The sequence below is a fragment of the Aspergillus ochraceoroseus genome (genome assembly GCF_002846915.1).
Source record: "Aspergillus ochraceoroseus IBT 24754 chromosome Unknown P175scaffold_2, whole genome shotgun sequence".
NCBI lineage: Eukaryota > Fungi > Ascomycota > Eurotiomycetes > Eurotiales > Aspergillaceae > Aspergillus > Aspergillus ochraceoroseus.
The window spans coordinates 1,818,166-1,843,201 of record NW_024468477.1 but is presented as its reverse complement, the minus strand read 5'-3'; the positions used below and the strand labels follow the sequence as shown (position 1 = coordinate 1,843,201).

Below are 25,036 nucleotides of genomic sequence, written 5' to 3'. Positions count from 1 at the left end.
GTAACTAACCTGAGACTTTGTCGGATAACGCAGCGAGTGCAAGTACCTCGGCTCGCTCTCGGTTGGGGTCAAAACACATACATAAGCGCATCAAGAATTCCTTCACTTCACTATTCCTAGTCCTGTTCTTCTTCTTTTCCTCTCTCCCTCTCTCTCTCTCCTCAGTCATCTTGTCCATTTCTACTGAGGCAAAGTAAGTTCATCCTCTATTTATGTGACTGTCTTGTTTCGTTGCCTGTTACGATTCTTGCCTATCATTCCCCGCATACCTAAGGAGCTGCACTCTCTTCTCCAACTGTGCTACGATCACCAGCGTAGCAATGTACTACATATCATGTCTCAGCTGGTTATGACGAGGGGAAAAAAAAAAAAAAAAAAAACTAATATATTGTTAGACAGTTGATCAGGTTCACATCCGCCATGGCCGCAGAACGTTTGACCTCCATCCTGAGCCACCTCAGGCCTTCGGGAAGCAAGGGTGTCGCTGCTATGTATGTCAAGCTCCATCTAGGTGCATAATATCAGACTACAAGACGCACGAGGAAGCCAGGTATTGAATAGACAGGATTAATTTGTGAATAGCACCCAGAAAACCCCCGATGATGTCGTCATTACACTTGCTCTGCGCACACCCCTCACCAAGGCCATGAAGGGCGGCTTCAAGGATACGGACCTCGATTACATCATCTACGCTCTGTTGAAGGAGGTTCTGGCCAAGTCGAAGCTGGATCCTGCTCTTGTGGAAGACGTTTGCCTTGGAAATGTAACCCCCCTGTCTAGATTCACACTTAAGAGGGGGGAAAGGAAAGAAAGAAAGAATTTTAAACTAATATAACACTAGGTCAACGACGGTAAAGCCGCCTACCTCGTCCGCGCTGCCTCTCTTGCAGCGGGAATCCCCCACACAGCTGGCGGCTCCTCCGTGAACCGGTTCTGCTCATCCGGTCTGAAAGCCGTCCAGGATATCGCGAATCAGATCCAGCTAGGTGCCATCGACGTTGGTATTGCCGTCGGCGCAGAGATGATGTCCGCTTCGGGGGACAGGCTCGACCGCCCCTTTAACGAGGAGGTGCTGAAGAGCCAAGAAGCTGTGGACTGCATGCAGCCTATGGGCCAGACATCCGAGAATGTCGGCGCAGACTTTAATATCAGTCGTGAGCAGCAAGATATCTATGCGGCGGAGTCTTATCGGCGCGCCGAGGCAGCCCAGAAAGCCGGTTGGTTTGATGACGAGATCGTCCCGATTACGACGAAGGTGAAGGATCCCAAGACCGGCGAGGTCAAGGAGGTTACTTTAACCAGGGATGAAGGGATCCGATATGGCACTACTGCAGAGGGATTATCGAAGATTAGACCTGCGTTTCCGCAGTTTGGAACCCGGAGTACTGGAGGTAATTCCAGTCAGGTTACTGATGGAGGTATGCATCTCCCCCTTTCCCGAGAAAAAAAAAAAAAAAAAAAAAAAAACAAAACAAAGATTTGCTAATAAACGAACGAATATAGCCGCTGCTATCCTCCTCATGCGCCGTTCGAAAGCCATTGAACTGGGTCAACCCATCCTGGCTAAATTCTGCGGCGCCACTGTCGCCGGTGTACCTCCGCGCGTAATGGGCATCGGACCTACCGCAGCAATCCCTAAGCTTCTGTCCAAGTTCAACCTCGAGAAAACCGACATCGACATCTACGAGATCAACGAGGCCTTTGCCTCGATGGCCGTGTACTGCCTTGAGAATCTAGGACTGGAGCATGCCAAGGTGAACCCGCGCGGCGGTGCGATTGCGCTAGGTCATCCGTTGGGAGCGACGGGGGCGCGCCAGATCTGTACGATTCTCAGTGAGGCGAGACGCACACAGAAGAAGGTTTTGGTGACGAGTATGTGTATTGGTACTGGGCAGGGTATGGCGGGTTTGTTAGTTAATGAGCAGGTGTAAATAGTTTTTTTTTTTTTTTTTTTTCAAATGGATACATGTTTAAAGTTATTACTAGGTATGGTATTGGGTTGTTATTATACTTGCGTTTTAATTCAGGTAGAGTATACTTAGAACTGGGCACGGCGTATACATATCATCATATTCATATTATATTATATATAGAGAGAGAGAGAGAGAGAGAGAGAGAGAATAAGGCTATGCAGAATCCCTTTCCCGCTCATGCTCCCGCCGTTTCTCCTCCCTCGCTTTTCTCACTCTCTCCTCTGCAGCTCTGGCCATAGCCTCCCTCATCCCACCCATACCAGAACTACTACTAGGAGTAGAATTCCACGACCCCAGAACCTGGCTCCCCCCAACCCACCCCCTCTCATCCACCACATGCCCCTCCATCTCCTCTCTCTCCCAATCCCCGGGGTTATAAAACTCCTCCGCACTCACCCTCCTCCCGCCCGCACCCTTCCAATCCGCCCTCTCCACCTCCCGCTCGATCTGCGCCGTCAGATCCCAGAAATCCCGGTCATGCTCGCTATGCACGCAGTGCGCTAGCTCATGGCAGAGCGTTTTCCGGATCGTGCGGTAATCGCGGTACCCGTCGTAAGCGTCTGTGCGGAGGCGCAGCTCGATCACTTCGCCCTTGTTGCGGTTTAGACCTAGCGTGCGCGATTCCGTGGTTGTGTGTTCTGCGGGGTTCATTTCTGTGAGGAGGGGCACGGAGAATCGGTGTTTGTGCATTGCGAAGCGGATGCCCGGGTCATCGCGGAGGCGCGTGAGGAAGTGTAGTGAGCGGGAGGGGTTGGGGAGGTAAGGGAGGGGTTTGAGGGTGTGGAAGGTGTAGTTTTCAGAGGAGGAGGAGGAGAGGGTGTGGATTCCCGGGTGCGGGGTTGTGCGGCGGGATGAGGAGGAGGAGGAGGAGGAGGAGGTTTGCTGACGGGCTGCGGCGAGGGCATGGGCCCGCGCAGAGTCTCGTCGGCGGGTTTCGGCGGCTTGGGTGTTGAGGGTGGTGATTTCTTGGGAGGGGGTTCCGAGCAGGGTGAGTTTGAGCTTGGGGGAATCGAGGGGGAGGAGCTCGAGTAGGGGTGTTGGGGGGAATGGGGACTTGAGCATGCCTGGTTTCGGGGCGATCAGGAGCTTTTGGTTCTCGAGGGGGATTTGGAAGGTTGTCGCGAGGGTAGAGGTGAGGTCTTGAAGGGTAGCTGTGATGGGGAGCTCGATGGGGTGTGTTTTGCCATGGTGGTGGATTGTAAAGGCGAGGATTTGGGGCTCGTCGTGCTCATTCTTCATTTCATCCATTTGGGCGGTTGGAAGGATACCATGAGAAGAAAATGCAAATGAATAGGAGCGGAGACGACATGATGCTTTTTAAGTGGTGAAGATGGAGCTTGAATAATACAGCTTTCGATCATCTTCCATGCTTAGTTAGTCAGCCGGAGATAACTTGGGAAAAAACAATATGCAATAATATCCAACTCCTCACTCCACCAGATTCAACTCCTATATCATACAGAAATGCAGAGGCGATCTAGATCCGCAAATAGTTATACAAGACTAACAGTAGATAGCAAGATCTACTCATACTGTCGGTCATCGTCATCGAGATTCTCCCCATCAGTATCTTCCTGGACGAAGCCGTCAATTCCCCCGTTGGCCTTGTCCTTCGCCAGCTCTTCCAACTCCTGATCGGAAACCCATTCCTCGAGTTCTGGAATCCACGTATGACTAGCCACAATTAGCTCTCTCAACCCAGTTTTACTGAAGGGAGACAAAAAAAAACCCCCCAAAAACTTACTCATTATAATGCATGTTTGTTAACGCTGTTTCCTGATACTCATCGGTTAAGACCGCTTCATACCGAAACGGGACCTTTGCAGCGACCCCCTCAAAGCTCGTCATGCGCAGCGGATAGATATCGTTGATTTGGTACTTATGGTCGTGCTTACACTGCAACTGATTCGGGTGCTTCTCCGGGTCTAACTTGCTCAGCCCAGTGATGTCGATATAGAGACCCGTTTGCATATCGATCCAGCGGGCGTCAATGATGTTCAGGCCCTCGTGGTGATCGCGCTGTCGAGCCCACGGGTTAACGTCCAGAAGATACGACTGTTGAACATTTGGGTCGCTCGTGGGGATTCGGACGATTGTATTATTGAATTCGTCGGCGAGCCGGAAGAGCGTGGCTTCGGATACTTGGGTGTCGATGTCCCAATCCCATGGCATAATCTAGATAAAAGTTATCAATCATATCATGATCAGCTTTTCCCCATTTGTCCCTAAAAACACATCATGGAGGAAGAGGAAGGAGGACTACCCGTCCATTCCACCACCAACCCAGCAAGGTCCCATGCGCCAACCAAGTCTCCAAATCATTTTCCCGAAAATAGTCGAAGTACGCATGGATAATTTGGGTCAACGTCTTAGCCCGTTCCTCCTCTGACACCGGGTGGCGAAAGTATCGCGAATCGTAATGGGCCAGAATGTGATCATTCCCGGGCTCCTGGAAGTACTTGAACTCCTCGGATCGGTTGAGACCGTACTTACTCCATAGGGGGTCTGATCGGCTGTGACTGATGACGGAGCCGTATGCGCTATGCTCGGGGGAAGAGGTGAAGGAGGTGGGATTCGAATTGGGATTGGGATTGGGATTGGGGTTAGGGATTGCGGCGGCCGTTACGGAGCAGATGGTACTGATGCAGGCTAGCAAGCCTCGCGGGGTCATTTTAGGCTGTCAGGTATAAAATTCACCCGTGTAGGATTTGCATTGTGAAGTTGCGATGACAAAGGTATATATATAACTCATATGAAATACGAATCTGACCAGTATAGCCGCAGAGGCTTATTCGGGGGGTATATCAGAATGTAGAAAGTTAATCGAATCAGAACGTTGGGCCGGCTAAAAGCATCTCCCAGCAATTCGTGTCCGAAAAGAATAATACAACGACAAGACGAATAATTAAGCAATGAAGCATCAAACGAGGAAGGTAATTTTATAGTCCGAGAAGAGGAGGAAAAAGGACGTAGGTAGGGACTAAGAGGATCCAGATAATACCTACCTAATCCGAGATTTGAACGAACTCGTTATTATCAATCTAGTATACTAAGTAGCAGTAGTTACAGTAGTATCAGTAAAAAAGAACTAAACTAAGGGGGTTTTCTGCAAGTTTCTGTCTACTTGCCTGATACTATACAGTACTCACTGATTCCTTTCTGACCACGCACCAGCCAGAGAGGAGATATCATGTGACCGAACGGAGGCCTCTAAACGGTGTATAGACTAAAGTTAATTGGACATACATATTCGGATCCCGGAGCAACCTAAGTCCGCCGTAAAAATCCAGTCTCCGATTTTTGTATCCCGCCGCTCAGTTCCCAAGCAAACCTCGCCTCCCTCCAATTTTAGGGAACCATTCAAAATGACAACACGCACCCATAACGAATTTTTAGAAATTGCACCCAGCGACGATGACGAGGCCACTGACCGTGGCTATGACTCCGAAGAGAAGGTGACAGAGAGCAAAGGCCGCGCGGTAAAGCGGCGGCGGACGGTAGATACGCAAGACTTTTTCGGTCTGCAATCAGACGAGGAGGATTCCGATAGTGAAGACGAGGACAAGGAGTCTCCGAGTGATATTCAAGGCAAGGGCCGCAAGTCTGCAAAGACAAAGCCCGAGCCTGTCGCGGACGAGGAAGATAATGACGACGATGACGACGACGACGACGACGGCAATGACAATGACAAGGAAGGCGACATGCTCCTCGACGCAACGGCCAACCCCTCCGAAAAGAAAACGGCCCCCAAGATAAAACCCCTCTCCACCAACAAACCACTTAAAGCGCCCAAAAAGAACAAAACAGGCGTGATCTACCTGTCCTCTCTGCCACCCTACCTTAAATGCGGTGCTCTCAAATCGTTCCTGGAGGCTCGCGGCTTCAAGCCTATCACACGAGCCTTCCTCACTCCACTAGTCCTGAGAGACACGCGCAAGCGGAGCAACAAGCGCAAAATGTACACGGACGGGTGGGTTGAGTTTGCATCGAAGAAGACAGCCAAGATCTGCGCGGAGACACTGAACGCAACTATTATCGGCGGCCGCAAGGGCGGCTGGTACCACGATGATATCTGGAATATGAAGTACCTACGCGGGTTTAAGTGGGCGGATTTGATGGAGCAAGTGCAGCGGGAGCGGTCAGAGCGTGAGGCGAAGAGGCGGATCGAGGATACCCGTGCTCGGAAGGAAGAGAAGGTGTTTTTGGAAGGCGTTGAGGCTGGACGGGTTGCTGATGGGATGGCCAGGAAGAATGAGGAGAAGAGGAGGCGGTTAGCCAAGGATACCGACGGGGATGTGGATATACCAGCAAAGGTACCGCAAGCTATGAGGAGGACGTTTGTCCAGAATGATGTGATAAGGGCAAAGGGGGATCGGGGGGATCTTCAGAAAGATGCGACGAGGGTTTTGGCAAAGATTTTCTAATTTTATTTGCAATACTGCGACTGTTTTTTAAGATATCTTAATTTTCTTATTGATTTTCTTCAATGCTGTTTTTATTGGATGCGTATGCTATAACCGAACCCTCCGACTAAGTCTCCGGGGTCGCGCAACGGGTATATACAGTAGTTATACTGTTAGAGCTCATAAGAGTAGAAGGGTGGCTTTTTATTCAAGTCACTGACCAGCACGTGCCCAACCACGGAAAGGCCATAATCCGGATCCTCCGGACACGCACCTCTTTGCTCGCACCACAACCCCGGCTTGGTCCGGAGAGCAAAAAGATCGCGTGCTATCCTTCCCAATTGGTCTTTCTCCGCATTCTCTGGACGTCATGACTTTCCGGAGTACCGAGTTATACTGCTCCTACACCTAGCCCTCGCTATTATTATTTTACATGGGCTGTCCTCTGCATCCACCCGTGGTTCTATTCCCTGCTTTTTGGTCCGTAACCACGCATAGAAGTAGGTATTAAAGCAGGGCATCGACCAAAACTGCTAGACCCGCAGCTGCTTGTCCTAGATAATTCCAAGCAAGGATGGTGATTCTTGATATCCATCAGGGCGAATTTCGCGTAATGCCGCAGTAGATCTGGTGCTGATTTCACAATATCCCCTAGGATGAACTCGTTGAAATGCCGCTCTGAATCAAAGGGGCCGCCTTCGATTGATGAAAGCTGTCCAATGAGGGCTTTTCCCTCGATCAATAGCCCCGATGTATTCACCTTTCAAACGACGAAGTTGCGCCACATAGGAATGGAGTTCATCGGCAATGGAGAGTTTCTGGTCAGAGTCCAGTGTATCCCAGGCTTCGTCCAGTCGCTTGCCCGGCATGTAATCCATTGTAATGGACATCACGCGGCCGTCCTCCCAACGGACATCATGAACTTTAGGTACAGGAATCGTCGTATTGTTTGCGATGAAGCGAAGGGTTTGGGCTTCGTGAGACCTGAGATCTCCGGATTTGATGACTAGATTGTTGTCGATTCGGACAATTGTGCGACCGTGCAACGAATGAAGGGTCGTTGCGTTTTGATTGTTTGATGTATTCATGTTTCGCGAGGCATTTTATCATTTCTTTTGGTTGCATGTATCGACAGTACAGCATAACGCGCTGGTCTGTACAGGACAAAAGACCACTATGAGAGTTGAATGTGTATTTCAAGTCAGGCCTAGCAAGCGAGATAGGCAAGCATGCACGTTGGGTACAATATCCCTCGATTAAATGCGGCCCCTCAATAGATGATCAGCGCTGAGGGGTTATTGGTCAAGAGCGGTACATGAACTGGCATTCATTGTTTGATAGCGGGGTGTTCAACTATAGCATCATCATCATTGTTATATATGCCACACATACTCCACCGCAGTCTTGTCTAATATTAACAACTTATATTACTTTTCCTCTCTGTCTATCCACTGATTGTATCTAAAATTCCTTCTCTTGTCTCATCAAATGTCGCATATCTGCGGCCCTTCATATAATTCTGTCAGAAATAAAAAACTCGTTCTACATCAGGCCGTCGATTCATCGCGACAGGGAAAAGGGCGGGCGGGGGAAATAAGAATAAAAATAGCAAGGGGAAAAAAAATAAGTAAAAGCGTTCCGCATAATTGGTTGGTACTTGGGAGACTTTATTCATGGCCATTGTCATCAAGCTGTATATGTGGAGAGCCGAGCTCAGTAAGAGAGACAAATGAAACGACGAAATTCGGTAGTTTGTTCATCGCAAAGTCGTTTACTGCTTGTCAGCCTCCTCGGGGGTCGCCTCACCCTCAGCAGAGACATCCTTCATCTCTGCATCAGGCTTCTCGTCGGCCTTCTTAGCCTCCTCTTCGGCCTTGCGCTTGGCCTCCTCCTCAGCGCGCTTCTTGGCAATCGCCTCCTCCTGTACCTTCTGCACTGCCTGGCGCTCAGCCTCAACCTTGTCCTTGTAGCGCTGGATAATAGGGCCAGCAACAAAGCGGATATCATCCAGCTTAGCCACGTACACAGACTTGGTAGTGTCCTCACCCTCCTCGTACAGCCAATCCTACAATACAAGTTAGCAACGATAGCCAAAAAAAAAAAAAGGAACAGTGACAAAAATTGTCTTACCTCAGTATCGGTCAGCTTAGCCCTCAGCTTGTCCTTCTCCTCTTCGCTGGCGAACTCGGAGTAGATGCCGTCGAGTTTGTCACGGAGCTCATAGATGGTAGACTCCAACTCGTTCTTCTTCTCGTCGGTCTCGGCAATCAGCTTGTCCTCCATGTACATGGAGTTCTCGCGCTCAATGAAGCTGTCCTTCACGGTTTGCTCCAGAGCTCCGGTGCCAGAAGAGATGGGGAGGTCGCCCTTGCGAACCTGCTTCTTGACCTTACGGGTCTTCTTGGACTGCTCGTCACCGTTGGCGGCGTCGGTGTCCATGGCCTAAGAAAGTTAGAAAGTACGCCAACCCCCCAAAATGGCAGTAACTTACATCGCCGTCCTTCTTTTCATCATCAACAGGCTCCTCAACCTCCATATCCTCGACAAAGTATCCAGACTCGAGGTTCAGGATACCGTGCAGGTTCAGCCTAGCCTTGAGCTTGCAAATCATGAAATCATCGTTGGCATCAGCCTTGACACCCTTGACGGAGAAGCGGCCAACCCAAGGGTTGATCTTGCCAGGGAGAGTCTCGGGCTTAGCGTAGCGAGCCTCGAGATCAAAGGGCTGCTTGCGGTAGAAAGTGAGGATCTTGGTGGAGGGCATGACATTGCCCTTGTTGAAGACGGTGAGGCTGGTATCCTCATCCGGGATATCGGGGGACTGCTCCCAGGTGAATTCAATGGGGTAGGTAACAATGTCGTGCACGGAAAAGTCACGGACACGGAAAACGGGGGAGAGGATAGCGCAGCTGAAAGCGCATCCACGGGCAATAGCCTCATCCTGGTTGAGGGTGAAGGACAGGGGCTTGCCGAAGTAGTTGGAGATGGCCTCCTTGATAGCAGGCACACGAGTACAGCCACCAACCATCTCAATATGGTCAATATCCTCAGGCTTCATCTTAGCCTCAGCAAGCACCTGCTCCAGAGGGACGGTGATGCGGTCCAGCAGAGACTTGACCATGACTTCGAGTTCCTCGCGTTTGACGAGGGCACGGACATCGACGTCCTCCATGAGCGACTCAATGCTCATGGGAGCAGTAGGGTTGGCGGAAAGAACCTTCTTCATCTTCTCAGCGGCGGCCAGGGTACGGGCCCAGGCCTTGGGGTTGGAGCGGACATCAATCTTGAATTTCTCCTTGAATTCATCGGCGAAGTGCTCAGTCAGGGCGCGGTCGAAATTACGGCCACCAAAGTGACGGTCGTAGGCAGTAGCCTTCACGCTGAGCTCACCCTTGCGGAACTCGACAATGGAGGCGGTGTAATCGCTGTGACCGATATCGACAAACATGACTCTCCTAGGCTTCTCCTCGGGGCCAGGGAGATCAAGTTTGGTGATACCGTAGCCAAGGGCAGTAGCGGTAGTGTCGTTGATAAGCCTGAGAACCTTAAGACCAGCAATCTCGCCAGCATCCAGCATGGCGCGGCGCTGAACATCGGTGAACCAGGCGGGAACACTGATTGTAACATCGGTGACGGGAGTCTTCAGCTCCTTAGCGGCGATATCTCTGATCTTGGTCAGGTACATGGCGACCAACTGAATGGCAGAGAATTTCTCCTTCTTGCCCAGGTAGTTAACCTCGACACCAGCCTGGCCATTGACGTCACAGATGGCGGCGGTGTTATATTCTTGCTCAATCTGAACATCGGGGTCGTTAAAAGAACGGCCGATCAAACGCTTAATGTTGCTGATGGTGTTTTTGAGGTTGGAAGTCTCTTGTGTTTTGGCGGCTTCACCAATTTGTCTGCTCCTGGCGCTAAAACCCACAAGGGAACTGTATGACGAGAATATTATTAGGGAAGGGATCAAGATATATCGATTTGAAAAAAAAAAAAAAAAACAAAAAAAAACAAATGGAAAAAAATGGAGAAAAAAAGAAGAATGTTTCTCAAAGACTTACGGAGTAGCTCTGTTAGAAACTTCGTTGGTGATCTAAAATGTAGATATCAAGTCAGCTCATATATTCCGAAGCTTTGGAGGGGGAGGGGGAAAATTAGGCAGAGGGGCAAGTAATACGCACAATGTCGATACCCTTATTCCGAGCAACACCAACCTTGGTGCTCTGGGCACCGAAATCAATGCCAACGACAGACATTGTGAAGGAGAATCTGCGGGGTGAGGATGGAGGGAGGAGAGGGGGGAGGAAAAATGGATGAAAAAGAGGAGAGGGAGAGATGAATGAAGGGAAAGTGAGAGCAAAGAAAGAAGAAGAGAGAAGAGAGAGAGAGCGAGAGCGAGAGGGGAGAATAATTTGCAGCAACCGGCGCCACTGGGAAACGGGGAACCACCAAGTATCGGGCGGCCAAACGTGGGCTGCTCTGGGTCGTCAAGCGGTCAAGATTTTTTTTTTTTTTTTTTTTACAAAGAGTTTCTGGTTCACACTGAAGAGGATACAGAGAATCTAGTATAGAGAAAGATTAGAACCGGATGGAAAAGAAAGGTATAATAAACCCCCCAAGAGCAATGCCCGAGTATTCATTAATGATCCTTTTATCCAGCCTTCTGGTGTCCATCGAATCTTCTGGTTGCTGCTCGAAACTCACCCCTCTTTCACCGCCTTGGCTGGTGCGGCAGAATCTTTTCTACGATGGCGGGGTTCATCTTATCGATAATAAGTCCCCCCTGGATCATTCTTTCATTCTTGTCAAGGTTGGATCTCCCTGTCAAGCCTGGAATGCTGGGGACTAGTGGTGAATACCTATGGATGCGAAAGGCTGCAGAATTCCTATAACAACCCCCCTGGGCGCTAATGGGCTTACCAGAAGTTCAATCTCAGGTAACTGTAGCTGGTTGAATGGGAGGCCTTTCGGGGGTCTTCGATCGGCCTATGGCTGATTGTACTAACCAACTTTGACCGGGAGTTCATTAGAAGGTTGAGATTACGTTGCAAATGGTGAGGCAAGCTATGGTCTATAACTTCTCTTACTACCTATTTATCATCTTATCACGGTAATACTCTCGAGCTATGAATGGTATACTTTTATCCCGTCCGGACCAGCAATACTTGAACAAGCCGAAGAAAAATCACGAAAGGAAAAAAAAAAAAAAAGAAGAAGAAGAAGAAGAAGAAGAAGAAGAAAGAAAAGAAATCATCACTCCTTGACATCCACCTTCTTGGCCGGGTGATCCCCGTTGGATTCATCCTCACGGCCGCGCTTCTGTCCAGCTTCAGCTGTGCTCTGCACAACAGGGACACCACTACCAGCCGTTAGTATATACTGTGAAACATGTAAGGTGAAGACAAAACATACCGAGAGTCTTTCTGGATGTCACGAGGACGTCCGTTGCTGAATCCCTTTTTCTGATCCTCCGTGCGGCGCTCTCGCCAGTCGCGGTTGTCACCACCACGTCCGCCACGTCGGTCACCACGTCGGTTTCCTCCACGGCCTCCCCTGGGGCCACCCCGGCCCCGAGAACCGCTGGGCCTAATACGGCCGGCTTCAATTTCTCGGACTTTCTCTTCACAGTAGTCCTTCTTGCTCTTGATGAGCAGGTCCTCGCTCTTCCACTGAGGCTTGGGGTCCAACTCCAGAAAGGCCTTCTGCTTCTCCTCGGATGCGAACTCAACAAAGACGCTGCCCTTGAACAGCTTGTCGTGTGTGCGGCGGAGGCGGATCGCGTTGACGGGTCCATATGGAGCAAAGAAGGCCTCGATATCGAGCTGTGTGCTGGGTTGCTCCTCTCCAAATCCCTTGGCGTAGATGCTACGGCTCATAGCCTTGTCCTCGAAGACCTTGGCGACCGTAGGATCGTGGTTCTCGCTCACGGATTCAGGGAGAGGAGTCTTACGGCGCACACAGGTATCGTTCTCTGTCAGCTCCAAAGTCTCGGAGGACTTGAGAGCCTCGACAATAGCGCTAAAGGGTTGGAATCGACGCATGCGCTTGAAAGAGTGCAGAAGATCGAGGGGAACAGCGTTATTCTTGCTGCCGCCGACCTTGGAGAACAGGAACTTGTCCATGGGGAGGTTGGAATCGGAGAAGTAAAACTCCACCTGCTTGCGGATCTCGACAGGGTCATCGGTCTCCTTCTGGTTGGAAGGATCGAACTTGCTGTTGTTGCGGTAGGGACGGCGGCCTCGGTTGTCGTGTTCTTGTGCACTAGTCTCCTCGGCCTTTGCCGATTGTTCTCCAAGCTTAGCAGCGGCAGCAACAATTCGGGCCTCCTCAGCATCTTCGTCCTTCTTCTCCGCACCGTTGGCGGGAGCCTCAGCCTCAGCCTCGCCCTTCAGCTCCGCGAGGACATTCTGGACGTCCTTCTCTGCCTCAGCGTTGACCGCCTGGGTGGTAGCAGGCTTCTGTTCGTCGGACATTGTGAAATTTTGCTTTGCGACAAGAAGAAATCGCGAGAGGAGAGGAAGATGGGGTCAAAGAGAGGGGGGTGAGGGAAATGAGAAAGGGAAGGGGGAAATAAGAAAGAAAGCCAGGCACCAATCGTCCTAATATAGTGAGTCAGTCAGCAAAAGGGGCACTCGTTGCCTTGTTTATGATATTGACGTAAAATGATTCACGGGAGATAAGCAAATGCAGAAAACCTGTAGGAGAACGGAGTATCGCGAGATGGTCCACCGATCCAATAATTTGAGGTCCGCATTGAAGAGGCGCGGCGGAGAAAGCAAGCAACTGGGCTCGGGCAGGATGGGCGATTCTTACCTAGGATTAAATGATTGATTCGCCCAAGATAATGGTCTGTAGGGAGACTTGGTTCAACCTTGCTTCAGATCTCGAGAGAAAATCGCAGGACTGAAGCGCGGGCGGGGGAAATTTTCTTGAGCTGCGGAGCTCAACTTTTTTGGTGGCCTGGAATTTTTCGCATGCAGCCTGAGGCCAATAGCTTAGTCATTTATCAGCTAGTCCTAAGTAGGAAATTCATCACGCTAACCTGTTTGGGATGATGAGACAGGCCTCAGGCTCCATCCATCTATACCTTCCAAGTTCGTCGATTCGTCTATCTACCTAACAGGCTCAACAATGCTTGATTTTTCATGATGGAGTCATCCACGAAATATTATTTGACCACTATCCCTGACTTTGGCTGAAAATGATCATCCTGAAGAAAACTGATGCATTATTTAGCTTCAATGGCGATGGAATACCTCGAAGTCTTGCAACATTACTGCAGCACAACTCAACTCAACATGAACCTCGATCGTTCTTGTAGCATATCAATTGGCCCAGGCTACCCATAGCGCCTGCCTTATGCTGCGTCCCCTAATCGGTGCTTGCAGACATATTCTTTTGTGCTTAAGCAGAGTCTCATTCTGATCCTCCATTGCTATGCATTTTTTCCTACTGCGCTAATAGTTTGGCTATTTATTTGTCCAGCATCGATTAAGCCACATTAGTTCTCTTATATGGAATCCGGATAAGAGCAAGGAGATTGTAACATCTCAGGTCAATATATCCCATTGGAGAATCTTTGGGCGCTTCTGAGAGTTTGGGTGTCTGGACGTTTGTCATGGCAAACACCAACAGCCCAGATATACCACCACCGTGGCCTGTCAAAGACGTACGTGTACCAGTATCCCTACACGGCATATCAGAAGCGAGCCTAACCAAAGCAGATTGTATACATTTCTATCGTCAGTCCTGTTATGCTAGCAGCATTCGTCGAGTGGATCCTCTTTCTTGCCGCATTCATCTACTGCCTTGTCAAGGTCTACCAGAAGGCGGATCATTGGAGCATTAGAGCCCTTGCCGTATTAATTATCATCTTCTTCTCGCTACTCCGGTATGCATATCTCCCGCGAATTTATGTTGGCTCAATCTCATGCTTCATAGAGGAATCTTCCTTCCAGTCATGATTACCACGCTTCCACTCCCTGCACACGTGAGACAGCATTTTCCTAGGGAACTAGTTTACCTCCTCCAGTGGTTCGCATTTTGGGCCTTTGCTGCGCTTCTCACCGTACCGTGGCTGTTCTGCATCTACAGGTTGGTTACAAACTCAGTAGGAAGAACGCAGAGGATAAAAGAAGTTCTCGACGATCATAGGGCGCCAAAGATTGTCATTATTATTCCGGTATACAAGGAAGACCCTGAGGTGTTAATCAAGGCAGTCGATTCCATCGTTGAAAGCGAGTACCCAGCGCAATGTGTTCATGTTTTTCTTTCATACGATGGGGGCCTCATTGACGAACACTATCTCCGTGTCATCAGCCACCTTGGGATTCCAATTTCTCTCGAAAGCTATCCGCAAAGCATGGACGTGACATATAGAAGGACCAGAATCACCGTTTCCCGCTTTAAGCACGGGGGCAAGCGGCATTGTCAGAAACAAACCTTCAAACTCATCGACAAGGTGTACGCCGAATACCTTAGGCGGCATGATAACCTCTTCATCCTGTTCGTGGACTCCGACTGCATGCTTGACAGGTTTTGCCTCCAGAATTTCATGTATGACATGGAATTGAAACCTGGAAGCAAGCACAATATGTTAGCCATGGCAGGCATCATAACATCCACGACGGAGAGGAACTCTCTTATCACAGTTCTACAGGATATGGAGTACATCCATGGACAGCTTTTCGAGCGTTCTGTCGAATCCGGCTGCGGCGCCGTGACCTGCCTTCCGGGAGCGCTGACAATCCTGCGCTTCTCTGCATTTCGCAAAATGGCCAAATACTACTTCGCTGATAAGGCTGAGCAGTGCGAGGATCTCTTTGACTACGGCAAGTGTTATCTGGGCGAAGATCGCTGGTTGACGCATCTTTTCATGATAGGTGCAAGGGAACGATATCAGATTCAGATGTGTACGAGTGCGTTCTGCAAAACGGAGGCAGTTCAAACATTCAGTAGTCTCCTAAAGCAGCGCAGGCGTTGGTTTCTCGGCTATATTACCAATGAGGTTTGTATGCTGACCGACGCAAGGCTTTGGAGACGATATCCTTTACTTTGTCTGGTCCGCTTTTTGCAAAATACTATACGTACCACGGCACTCCTGTTTTTTATTCTAGTAATCTCGATCATCACCACTTCAAGTCGAGTGGATGACCTCCCAGTGGGCTTTATCGTGATATCGCTGGGACTTAACTACACGCTTATGGTTTATTTTGGTGCGAAGCTCAGGAGATTCAAGGCATGGCTTTACCCGTTGATGTTTTTCTTGAACCCTTTCTTCAACTGGCTTTATATGGTTTATGGCATCTTCACGGCAGGCCAGCGCACCTGGGGAGGTCCCAGGGCCGATGCGGCTATGGCAGATGAGCGCACTACACCTCGCCAAGCTGCAGCACAGGCTGAGGCCCAGGGGGACGAGTTGAACGTTGATATAGATACTTTTAGGCCAAGGATTGAAGAGAAAGTTCCGGTTCAACCACCTAAGGATGTCTCGAGTCGGTTTTCTTCGGAGTATTCGCATCCTGGCGCCTAGGGCTGTGTTGGTGATTGTCTTGGTTTTGTATTTCATTGGTGTAATCAGATTTGAGGTATCCAGTTATGTTATTCGATGCTTCTCGGGCGTATTCCTTTGTAGTGTTTAGACGCCTGTGACGAAGCTGCTTCCAAGGGGGGTGGAGGTTCTCCGGCTGCTCTTCCTCGGGAAGCAGGGATACTGTGAACAAAATTTGTCTGTCAAAATACAGAATAGATGGTCACTGTCCCTCGTAATTCCTCTCGTTCGAGACATTGACTTGGACTTGGAATGTCTCCTTAGCGAGGGAAAGACGTAAGTAAGAACATGGTGGACAACGTTCCGATGTCAATGTATTTGGTATTGGCGAGATCAGCGTAGTTGGAGACACGGGGTCATGTCCAATTTCTTTTCCTCGCATTGGACTCTTGTTCCGTTGCTGACAGAGTCCAACAATTGCAACTAGTTATATATACCTAAGTACATATATATACGTACAAACCCTGGCCTAAGTTCTCGACCTTCAAAGTATTAATCCCAACGCCATGTACCGGAAAATCACCCATACTTCTATAACAGGAAGATTAAACATTTTCTGTAGTAACCATTAGGCAGTGAGTGGCAGTATTATTTATTGTCATGAAATGGTTTCATATTTTTTATCGGCAGTAGAAAGATATCAAACGGATATAATGTATAATTTCAGACGCTTTCTCCATCAAGAGGCAAGGTGGCCGAGCGGTCTAAGGCGCGCGGTTAAGGTTTCCTAACTCGGATCCCCTTCTTGTATTACAAGTTTCCGCGTCATTAATTTGGCGTGGGTTCGAATCCCACCCTTGTCATTTTTTTTCTCTCCTTTTTTTTTTTCGAGTCCACTCTCCACTAGTGTCGTGGTATGTATGTATGTATGTAGTATACACACACACACATATACATATAAATAATAATAACACAGAGTAGATCATCATCAACCAACAAATCTACATACCCATTCAAAACTCCATATCAAACGCAAGTGTATCCTCACACAATTCCTCTCTCATTTTCTGCACCCTAATCAACACCAACCAACCAACCAACGACCACCAAGTCAGCGGGGCCTCTGCAACCACTACCGAAAAAAGGCACCAGAGAAGGGAAAAGGAAAGGGGGGGGGGGGGGGGGGTTACTCCAAATGCGCCGGATGCACTGCATACTCTGCGACATCCTCCGGCCTCTCCATGACCGCTACAATCCCCATGTCGAAGCCCCTTGCGCGCGGCACACAGATGGGTAAGGGCTGGCCGGTTTTCAGCGAAACCAAGCCGGGGACGTTCCCGACCATTCCCTGGGCAAGCTGGGACCATGTTTCGAGCTGGGCGGGGGTGACGCCTTGCTTGAGGCGGAAGAGAACTGGTTCTGATGAGTATGTATGTATGTATGTATGTATGTATGTATGTATGTATGTATGTATGCAGGATTGAGATTGCTAGGGGATTCCTGCAGGAGACGTACCGATGTGGTAGACGGGCATTGCTGCTATATAGTTGGTTAGTTGGTTGATTAATGGATGGGATTGAGTAGGAATGAGAGCTGTGGAGAGAGAGAGAGAGAGTTCACTTGTTATCACTATGTGGTAGAGGGGTAGTTAAGTTACTTACTAACTACTACGTAGTTAGTTAATCGGCATCAAGTCCGATCTCCATGGCTAAACTAACTAACTAACTAGGTTGGTTAACTATATCGGGTGAATTCGATCCGGAGGTATACAGGGCGGTTCCTCAGCGAGCCATCTACTACCTACTACTGTTGTGTATATATACAACAATGTATTTACATGTTTGATGATGATTATAATAATAGTCATGTTCCAATCATGAATGAATGAATATATTCAGTGTTGGTTCATATCCAGTACCGAGACTTAAATGATGCGCTACTTTTTTTTTTTCGTCTTGTCCACCACTTCCACCCACTGCGATTTGAGTCCTCTTCTGGTCAGTGCGGTTTCCAGTGCCTTTCGCTGATCTCCTTGGATAAGAACCTCCATGACTCCCTTAGGTGCCCCGGTGGCCTGGGAGACGCTGGTACTGCTGGCGCACTTCTTCTGCAGCTCCTCAGCCAATAAATTCGGAATGATCCCAAAGACCTCCAGGTTGGATACCCTTGTGACGGTTTTGGAGCCTGTCCGACGCTCAAGAGTAATGGTCGCCTTCGGTGCTGCGCCGGCTTTCGGCTTCACGTCGGCTAGGGCCTGGCCTGGCTTGAGGATGACGTAGTGCGGTGCCATCATACTGGAGTCTTCCACTAACCGCCTCAGCAGGAAATCGCGCGTGGTTTTGCCACGAGAAATGGTGGTCTTGTCTTCGGCCGACGAGGAAGTAAAGATGGTGTTCGCGAGAAAAGGGTTGAGGGAGAGTATGCGCTTGTTCGCGGGATCGACAATTGGCGGATTCTGGGACTGAATGTATTGGTCCAAATGCGTAGAGACATCCGAGTATTTATAGTAGTTGCTTGGGTTGGAGCTGCCTAGGGATGGGAAAATAGTAGGAGTGAGCTTCGATGTTGGTCGGTAGAGGTTCTGCACAGTGAGCGTTTGGCCAACGGAGGGGTCGCCATCAGCACTGCTAGTCGCTGGCTTTTTGCCCGCTGCCGTCGAAGATTTCCCTGGCCATTCGAGGGCACTCCTCGAGGGTATTCTATACGGGACGAATTCTCCGACGCGGCGGTCATCAAAATCCACATCCAAAATCACCGTCTCTTGGCCACTGCGATCCTTTGACTTCACCAGAGCCTGCTTATCAAGGTATTTGATGAACTTTTTCACGTTTTTCCAGCTGGTTTTCTTGATCTGGTAATACTGGGCTTGCTGTGCAGAATATATCGGAAGGTAAGGTGTGATCATGTTTGATATCAGAGCGGATGGCGAGATAGGGAGAGACAATCCGTGGTTCGGAGCCGAGGGATTATCCTGCTTCAGCTTATACAGAGAGTAGATAAATGCCTTCTCAAAGGCCTCATCGATTTCTGCTTCTGGTCAGTCACGCGGGAACCTCTCACCAAATGGAGCATACAAACCCTTTGTTGTAGGTTCTTTTTCTTCAATCTCTGGTGCTTCCTCGGCTTGTTCGTCGGACGGTTCTCCGACCTGCTCCGCACTACTAACTGCCAGGGCAGTCTCCCTGTCTCCCAATGCCAGCCCCTCAACTCCTTCTTGAATTTCACCAGCTTCGCCCTCGCCGTCCTCTTCCTCATCAGACCACCCCTGGATATATTCCGGAGCAGGTTGGCCAGGCCGAGAAGACGGGCTCCATGCCCACAGCTCATCACCTTCCCAATGGAGACCTCGAACAGCATGTCCCTTTGTTCCCCGAACTTCCGTCAAAGCTGAGATATCGATTTCGCAAATTCCAACAAAAAGCGGTACCGTCTCGCGATCCAGACTGGCGACCGCAACGACTGCATCCTTCACGGCGCGCTCCGGAAACGGAGGCTCGTTCGCCAGTCCGGGGGTCATCAAGTCTGCGCCTCCGTGGAGTTTTCGCATGACTAACTCCGGGGTATGAAGGAGCGGGACTAGCTTCGGGTTGTGCCAGAGCGTGTATACTGTAGGGTACAGGCGTCCATCGGCGCCAGGACCGTGCTCAATCTTGAACCATAGCACCCGTTCTTCTCCATCGCTGTGCGTACCGACATACACGGTGCCTTGCACTTCTCGAAGCTCTGGGCCGGCGGTAGTTGTGAAGCGAGCAGACAAACAGTTTTCCGGAATTAGGCTATTTCGGATCGTTGAGAGAGTGGGTAGTGCTGGGTTTGCCGTGGAGGAATCATCTCCGCTGGGCTCGGCTGGCGGGTGGGAAGGGATCTCAATCTTGTAGTCACTGATGATCTGGTCGGCGATCTTGCGGCGGTCTGAGGACCGGAGGGGGGAGAGATTCTTGATCTATGATTTGTAAGTATGATAAACATATCTTTTGAACGAACAACGCGATGTTGTTGTAGATGCGGGTTGAAGGAGGGGTGGTGCGGGGTGGAAGTATCTTACAGTAGGCTTCTTTTTGAACATGATGATGGCCACAATGGATGACGTCGTAGCAGTAGAAAAGGAATCTAGCCCTGGATCAGCTCAATATCCCCTGCTAGCGCGCGCACGCAAAGAAGAGGGGGGGGGGGGGGGGGGGCGCCGGTGAGGTTGAAGTAAGAAAGACAAAAATGGGACGAGAGATTGTGTCTGGGATTTTTCAACCCCGCAATAATACATAATCGGCCGCCTGTCCACGCTTCCACTTTAAGCTCTCTTTTCGGTTCCTCAACTTTACTCCAGTATACGAAAAAGAAAATAACGATAGCAGTTTTGGGTAAAGAACTTGAAAAGAATACGATAATAACTAAGATCCAGTAGTCTCGCAGTACGTGTTGCAACAGTAAAGAGAAGGCGGGGTCACTATAACCTCATAGCTGGTTATTTGCCCCCTAAGCAGTGATGACACAACTATAAGAATGCGATACCGACCGATCTCCAGGAACCAAGCCATTTCTGTAGCTAATTCTTTCAGGGAAGTTAATAATGTGTCAAATCTGGGTTACTACCACTATATTCCCTGTGGACACCCGAGAAGTGAGATGAGAGCCGCATCCATGCTCTGAGAATCATGTAGAGCCTACCTATACTCAAGCCCTGGTTATATATCACACCCTTCAATTACAAGAGCAAGCTGTCATGAGGAAATCGTAGATCTGCATTTGGATCCATATCATATCGTGCAGCCAGTACTTTTAATTGCTCCTCTGAAAGAATCCCTTCGAGGACGCATCCTTAGAAAAAGTTAGCGGGTATAATTGGCTTTTTTTTTTTAAAAAAAGAAACTGGTAAAGGGCTGCAATACCAAATTTTTGTTTTCGGTAGTTTTTCCAATCTGTGACCTGCTTCTTCAAATCTTCGAAATCAGGGAGTTCCTCAAGGCTTTCAGCGTAATGATTCGTCTGGGCATCAATTAAAGCTAGATGATATACCATATCTGACGTGCGGCTGTAATTTCCAAGCCAGGCTGTCTGTATGATTTCATCAATGCATGGGTCCCCTGATTTCAATTCAGGCAAAGCTAGTCTCCCATTCTCAAGTGACAGTTTAGGGGCGAATCCGTGCTCCAGGTGAAATATGAGCGAAGCTAGTGCAAACATGTCGGATGCCTCAGATAAAATCGGCGAGGGGCCGTTAACCGGAAGCGGGAGATCTGGAAAGACTGGGTTGGGTTGACCGCAAGGGCTGGCAGCGCTGAAATCACAAAGAATAGCTAAAGACTGATCATCAAAAAGTACATTATCAACCCTTATATCGGCGTGTATGATACCAAGGCTGTGGAGGTGACACAGAGCATCGGCAATATCACGGTATAATCTAATCCGGCGAGCCTGTGTTGATTTCACATCTACAGGTAGTTGTTGATATCTGTGAAGATATAGTCCCTCCGGCTGATCGGTATCGATGGCTTGTATAATGTGGGGATGTGGTCTATTTTGTAGCAGCTGCAAGACAGTTCGTTCATCTCTTAATAAATTAAAATGAAATAGTGTATCCGAAGCATAATGCCAAAGCTCGCTTCGAGAGGCATCACTACTAGGTAATGCGAAAATTCGACAAGTCTTGAGAACAATTTTGTCGCTAACATTGTAGACCTGGCCAGCAGCTCCGACACCCAAGACTACCAGATCATGCTGAGGTTGTAAACGCACAGCGTAGGTTTCGCATGTTGAAGTGCCTTCTGATATGTCCAATTGGATTTTGGACTCGAGATCGTTCGGACGTTTGCTTAGAAATGGGAGTTTTTCTCTGAAAGGGGAGGTTAGGCGAGAGAAAAGGCCGAACGACTGTAATTTCAAGCGTAGAACTGATTGTTGTAGGTACAACAACCAATCAACTATGTATGAAAACATGTCGAAGGATGGGGAAAGTAAAAGACATGAGCCAAAGGGGCGCGAAGTTTGAACAGCTTTATATCACATAAATTATATCACATGATTCTTTTTCACATAACCTACAGAGTACTAAAGAACAGTGCTATTGCTTTATTAACTTTCAGATCTATTCTTAATACATGAAAACTTCCTGATAATTTCAGAATAGAAACTTGAATAAGTATTCTAAGGCCTAAGGTTGAGGATACCTGTAAGTGTAAGGGGCAACTATGTAGTAGTTAGTACATCTGTTATAGGCCAGGCTCCTTGTCTCTATCACCTTGACTTATTGCCTAGCCTGAACAAAGTTAATAATCCCTTTATATATATAGGTACTATGGAGTACCAGTATACAAAAAAGAAAATAATGATAGCACTGGTTGATTGTTTCCCTCACAACCCCTGTTCCTCGCGCAATAGTAACTCCTCTGGCCCAGACAGCTAATGCAAGATAGAGCGACCATATCAAATACCCATGGGAGAGAGAACCAAAGAGCCTTAACATACAGGATCTTAAGCTAGTCCCTAGTATTTCTTCCATGTTCCTCTTCCCAACTCGCCTGATCAGCCTGTCGCAAGCAGCTTAAAATAGCGTGGGCCTCTTCCACGTCATCATCGTTATACATTTTCAGCCCGTAGGATAACATGAAGTGGTTGAAATCAGAGTATCCAGCGTCCTTTAGCCAACGACGCTGGCTTTTTTGGTTGGGCTGAATATCGGAAGGATTAACATTAGACTGAGTAGGCATGGTGATTTTTGAGAGGGGACAATTCAAAGGTACTGTAAATTGGTAAGAGTGGCTCAATGAATCAACCGGACTCGATCGGCAATTTCTCCTTGTCTAAGCACAATAAAAAACCATAGAACTTACTGTGACTTCTTGGGAAAGAAACAATGTGTTGGGTAAAAAGCAGCAGAAGTGTGTAGAAATAGAAAGACCGCAGCCTCTCAACACTGAAAAGAGACAATTTTGATTGTTGCGGAGTGACAGGATTAGCTTGCCGTACACAGAAGAGTGTGTTTTGTGGAGACAAAAAGTTACAGAACAAGATGGCAAATGAGTTAAGGTGATCTTAAAAATTTATATTTCAATGGTTATTCCTATTCGATTCTTTGACCCTGGCTCTCATATCTCCATTGACTGATGTATGCCGGACTCGAGCCCGACCCTCCGTTGCTTGTGGCATATGCTCCAAGAAGGGCCCCTGGAATGGTGAGTACCTATATTTGATTGAATTGCGTTATGGAGCAGTTTGGAACTGTCCCGGTAATAACATGGGCAACTTACCAGTAAATCTGCCAGTGCCACCACTTACAAGAGCAGCTTCTGCAAGTGGAGAGAAGCTAAAGTCGGGAAATCCCGGTAGTGAAGCAGAAAACACATAGTGAGTATCATTCGCGGCCTTGATTTGTAACTTAGCCTTGATTTCTTTCGAAAAGCACGGCAAGACCGTTGTTATAGTCTCTGGATCGGTCACATTTTGAGGTTTTGACTGGTTCAAATCATCCAACAACGTTGTTCGGAATCGAATATGAGGCGTCAACTTCCCAGATGGTGATGGGAGAAATACAACGCCTAGGTCGATATGCTGATACTGTGTCAGGAAGACTGTCACGCCAACTTCTTCTCCTTCTTCGGTGGGAGCAAAGGAGACGTCCACGCTGTAAGTGAAATAGGTATGGCTTTGACGACGTGTAATCAATGTGATGCCTGTTTCCTCGACCGTTTCCCCCGCCACACCGGTGCTGCCGGTTAAATTGTGCCGCGAAGGAAGGAGACGCAGAGAGAAAGGACGCTCGGGGGGTGACACCGTAAAGGAGCCAACTTTGGGAAGCCTCCAAAAGACAAAGTGTCGAGGAATTGTACTGCGAGGAGGAAAATCAATGCTATCCGCTGCATCCACATATGCCCCATCACCAGGGATCTCCTTATTGTGCGGATGAGGGAGAGCCCATCCGCTCATCTCCCCGCGCACAGGCTCCAGAACTGGCCATTCGCCTTCCTTCCAGGCTACGGGGAAAAGCACAGTCTCACGGCCCATGGGATAGACCTTCCATGCGGGACCTGAGCGCGTAGCTAGTGCGCTTCCCCACCAATTCCCGCTGGCATCCTGGAAGAGGTCTGCATGCCCGACAGTCTGAAAGTACTCTGTTGTATTGGCATTCGTTAGGATAGGGTTCCCCCTGTACCCTTCGTAGGGGCCTGTGATATTCCTTGCTCGGGCAATGCTCTGTCGGTGGCCGAGTTCTGTGCCTCTCTCAGCAATAGAGAGATAGTAATAGCCGTCCTTTCTATAGATGTGCGGGCCCTCTGGGAGGTCACCCCAGAACAGATCAGGGTCAATATCTCCGACATTGAACCAAATGGGGTCACTCCATGCCTCGTCCGAAAATATCTTCGTGGAGGTAAACAGTAGGCCCTTGAATTTGAAACCTGGATACATCGAAACGTAAGAGCTGAGAAGATAGAATTTCCCCTTCCTGTACCGGAGAGTTGATGCCCAAAGGCCATCCTGCTGGGTCTGTGAGGTACTACTGGCGATTTCCGGTACCTGAGTTGGTCGCGAAACGACATTACTCGCGAGTTTCCAGTGGATTAAATCCCTGCTGGCATAGATCGGGATACCAGGAAATGTGAGGAAAGAGGAAACAGCACAAAAGAAGGTATTGTCTTCTTCAGGGACGAAGATGCAGCTGGGATCCGAATGCCACCCTGGCAGAATCGGGTTCGTATATGTTGAGTTCGCAGACAACCCATTCGCAGACATGGCGAAAGCTGCTACAAGGGAGACAATCCGCCAGAATTTCATGTCCAAGGGTTTTATACTCACTGAAGAGACAACGACAAAACGCCTTACCACAATAACTACTGTCCTGTTGGACGCGGGGGATGGATCCTCTGGGTTTATATTCCCCAGCGACACTAGCATTGAAATGGCCCGATAGATTGCATTAACAGGCAATTTAAAACGCATTTAGCCGACTATTTAATCGGATGCTACCTACCAGCACAAGGTTGAGCAGTGGAACTTGATCATAAGATCTCCTCCATAGTACCCAGCGCAGAGTTGAAAACACGAGTCCTTGAAGAAACCGTCGGGCGATGCCTTAGGAAACCAGGAAAGTGCTCTTTATATAGATACAGTACATAGAATTGGCATAGGGCAAGACATTACCTCTCTTCCCCCCCCCGTCTCTTCAGACCTGCACTCAGCCT

At 48.9% G+C, this 25,036-nt stretch overlaps 12 protein-coding genes and 1 non-coding gene across 13 annotated transcripts; 4 read left to right on the top strand and 9 right to left on the bottom strand.

Moving 5' to 3' along the window:
• Nucleotides 1-127: 127 nt before the first annotated feature.
• Nucleotides 128-1,931, top strand: kat1 (putative 3-ketoacyl-CoA ketothiolase (Kat1); the record flags this gene model as incomplete). The annotated part of the gene is made up of 5 exons (XM_040899226.1): nt 128-491; nt 512-550; nt 583-763; nt 842-1,418; nt 1,504-1,931. The coding sequence occupies exons 1-5, from the start codon at nt 421-423 to the stop codon at nt 1,929-1,931; spliced, it is 1,296 nt and encodes a 431-aa protein (XP_040754144.1). The 5' UTR covers nt 128-420.
• A 195-nt stretch (nt 1,932-2,126) lies between these two features.
• P175DRAFT_0433706 (putative zinc metalloproteinase) lies at nt 2,127-3,212 on the bottom strand (the record flags this gene model as incomplete). The annotated part of the gene is made up of 1 exon (XM_040893615.1): nt 2,127-3,212. One exon carries the CDS (start codon nt 3,210-3,212, stop codon nt 2,127-2,129), a length of 1,086 nt encoding a protein of 361 aa, XP_040754143.1.
• Nucleotides 3,213-3,358: 146 nt separating this feature from the next.
• P175DRAFT_0542713 (putative mannosylphosphate transferase (Mnn4)) lies at nt 3,359-4,687 on the bottom strand (the record flags this gene model as incomplete). The annotated part of the gene is made up of 4 exons (XM_040900364.1): nt 3,359-3,647; nt 3,718-4,148; nt 4,237-4,513; nt 4,671-4,687. 4 exons carry the CDS (start codon nt 4,685-4,687, stop codon nt 3,497-3,499), a joined length of 876 nt encoding a protein of 291 aa, XP_040754142.1. The 3' UTR covers nt 3,359-3,496.
• A 596-nt stretch (nt 4,688-5,283) lies between these two features.
• On the top strand, nt 5,284-6,833 carry P175DRAFT_0499295 (RNA-binding ATPase activator ESF2). The gene has a single exon (XM_040896699.1). It carries the CDS (start codon nt 5,339-5,341, stop codon nt 6,395-6,397), a length of 1,059 nt encoding a protein of 352 aa, XP_040754141.1. The 5' UTR covers nt 5,284-5,338; the 3' UTR covers nt 6,398-6,833.
• A 71-nt stretch (nt 6,834-6,904) lies between these two features.
• On the bottom strand, nt 6,905-7,785 carry P175DRAFT_0144665 (uncharacterized protein). Its single transcript, XM_040892425.1, has one exon. The coding sequence runs from the start codon at nt 7,462-7,464 to the stop codon at nt 7,060-7,062; it is 405 nt and encodes a 134-aa protein (XP_040754140.1). The 5' UTR covers nt 7,465-7,785; the 3' UTR covers nt 6,905-7,059.
• A 362-nt stretch (nt 7,786-8,147) lies between these two features.
• Nucleotides 8,148-10,629, bottom strand: hsp88 (Hsp70 chaperone Hsp88; the record flags this gene model as incomplete). The annotated part of the gene is made up of 5 exons (XM_040893632.1): nt 8,148-8,441; nt 8,507-8,818; nt 8,868-10,308; nt 10,435-10,466; nt 10,555-10,629. The coding sequence occupies 5 exons, from the start codon at nt 10,627-10,629 to the stop codon at nt 8,148-8,150; spliced, it is 2,154 nt and encodes a 717-aa protein (XP_040754139.1).
• A 997-nt stretch (nt 10,630-11,626) lies between these two features.
• P175DRAFT_0432404 (tRNA maturation protein LHP1) lies at nt 11,627-12,846 on the bottom strand (the record flags this gene model as incomplete). The annotated part of the gene is made up of 2 exons (XM_040893538.1): nt 11,627-11,732; nt 11,786-12,846. The coding sequence occupies 2 exons, from the start codon at nt 12,844-12,846 to the stop codon at nt 11,627-11,629; spliced, it is 1,167 nt and encodes a 388-aa protein (XP_040754138.1).
• A 1,103-nt stretch (nt 12,847-13,949) lies between these two features.
• On the top strand, nt 13,950-15,905 carry chsD (chitin synthase D; the record flags this gene model as incomplete). The annotated part of the gene is made up of 3 exons (XM_040899225.1): nt 13,950-14,042; nt 14,098-14,264; nt 14,315-15,905. The coding sequence occupies exons 1-3, from the start codon at nt 13,992-13,994 to the stop codon at nt 15,903-15,905; spliced, it is 1,809 nt and encodes a 602-aa protein (XP_040754137.1). The 5' UTR covers nt 13,950-13,991.
• Nucleotides 15,906-16,608: 703 nt separating this feature from the next.
• On the top strand, nt 16,609-16,726 carry P175DRAFT_0t43. Its single transcript has one exon. It is a non-coding gene; the product is annotated as a tRNA-Leu (tRNA).
• A 150-nt stretch (nt 16,727-16,876) lies between these two features.
• Nucleotides 16,877-17,277, bottom strand: P175DRAFT_0431804 (uncharacterized protein; the record flags this gene model as incomplete). Its single annotated transcript, XM_040893509.1, has 2 exons — nt 16,877-16,937; nt 17,054-17,277. Coding segments are annotated over 2 exons (285 nt in total), but the record flags the coding sequence as incomplete, so codon positions are not given.
• A 522-nt stretch (nt 17,278-17,799) lies between these two features.
• P175DRAFT_0453612 (putative RNA binding protein Ligatin/Tma64) lies at nt 17,800-20,031 on the bottom strand (the record flags this gene model as incomplete). Its single annotated transcript, XM_040894549.1, has 3 exons — nt 19,909-20,031; nt 18,942-19,806; nt 17,800-18,893 (listed from the first exon to the last, which is right to left on the bottom strand). Exons 1-3 carry the CDS (start codon nt 19,927-19,929, stop codon nt 17,800-17,802), a joined length of 1,980 nt encoding a protein of 659 aa, XP_040754135.1. The 5' UTR covers nt 19,930-20,031.
• Nucleotides 20,032-20,565: 534 nt separating this feature from the next.
• On the bottom strand, nt 20,566-22,567 carry P175DRAFT_0529820 (uncharacterized protein; the record flags this gene model as incomplete). Its single annotated transcript, XM_040899729.1, has 3 exons — nt 20,566-20,678; nt 20,750-21,751; nt 22,375-22,567. 3 exons carry the CDS (start codon nt 22,565-22,567, stop codon nt 20,566-20,568), a joined length of 1,308 nt encoding a protein of 435 aa, XP_040754134.1.
• A 353-nt stretch (nt 22,568-22,920) lies between these two features.
• Nucleotides 22,921-24,587, bottom strand: P175DRAFT_0529819 (uncharacterized protein; the record flags this gene model as incomplete). The annotated part of the gene is made up of 2 exons (XM_040899728.1): nt 22,921-23,024; nt 23,108-24,587. 2 exons carry the CDS (start codon nt 24,585-24,587, stop codon nt 22,921-22,923), a joined length of 1,584 nt encoding a protein of 527 aa, XP_040754133.1.
• Nucleotides 24,588-25,036: the final 449 nt, after the last annotated feature.

What these genes read in the sequence shown, in the direction of transcription:
- P175DRAFT_0499295 (XM_040896699.1), top strand. Translation starts at nt 5,339, where the DNA reads ATGACAACACGCACCCATAACGAATTTTTAGAAATTGCACCCAGCGAC.
- P175DRAFT_0144665 (XM_040892425.1), bottom strand. Translation starts at nt 7,464, where the DNA reads ATGAATACATCAAACAATCAAAACGCAACGACCCTTCATTCGTTGCAC.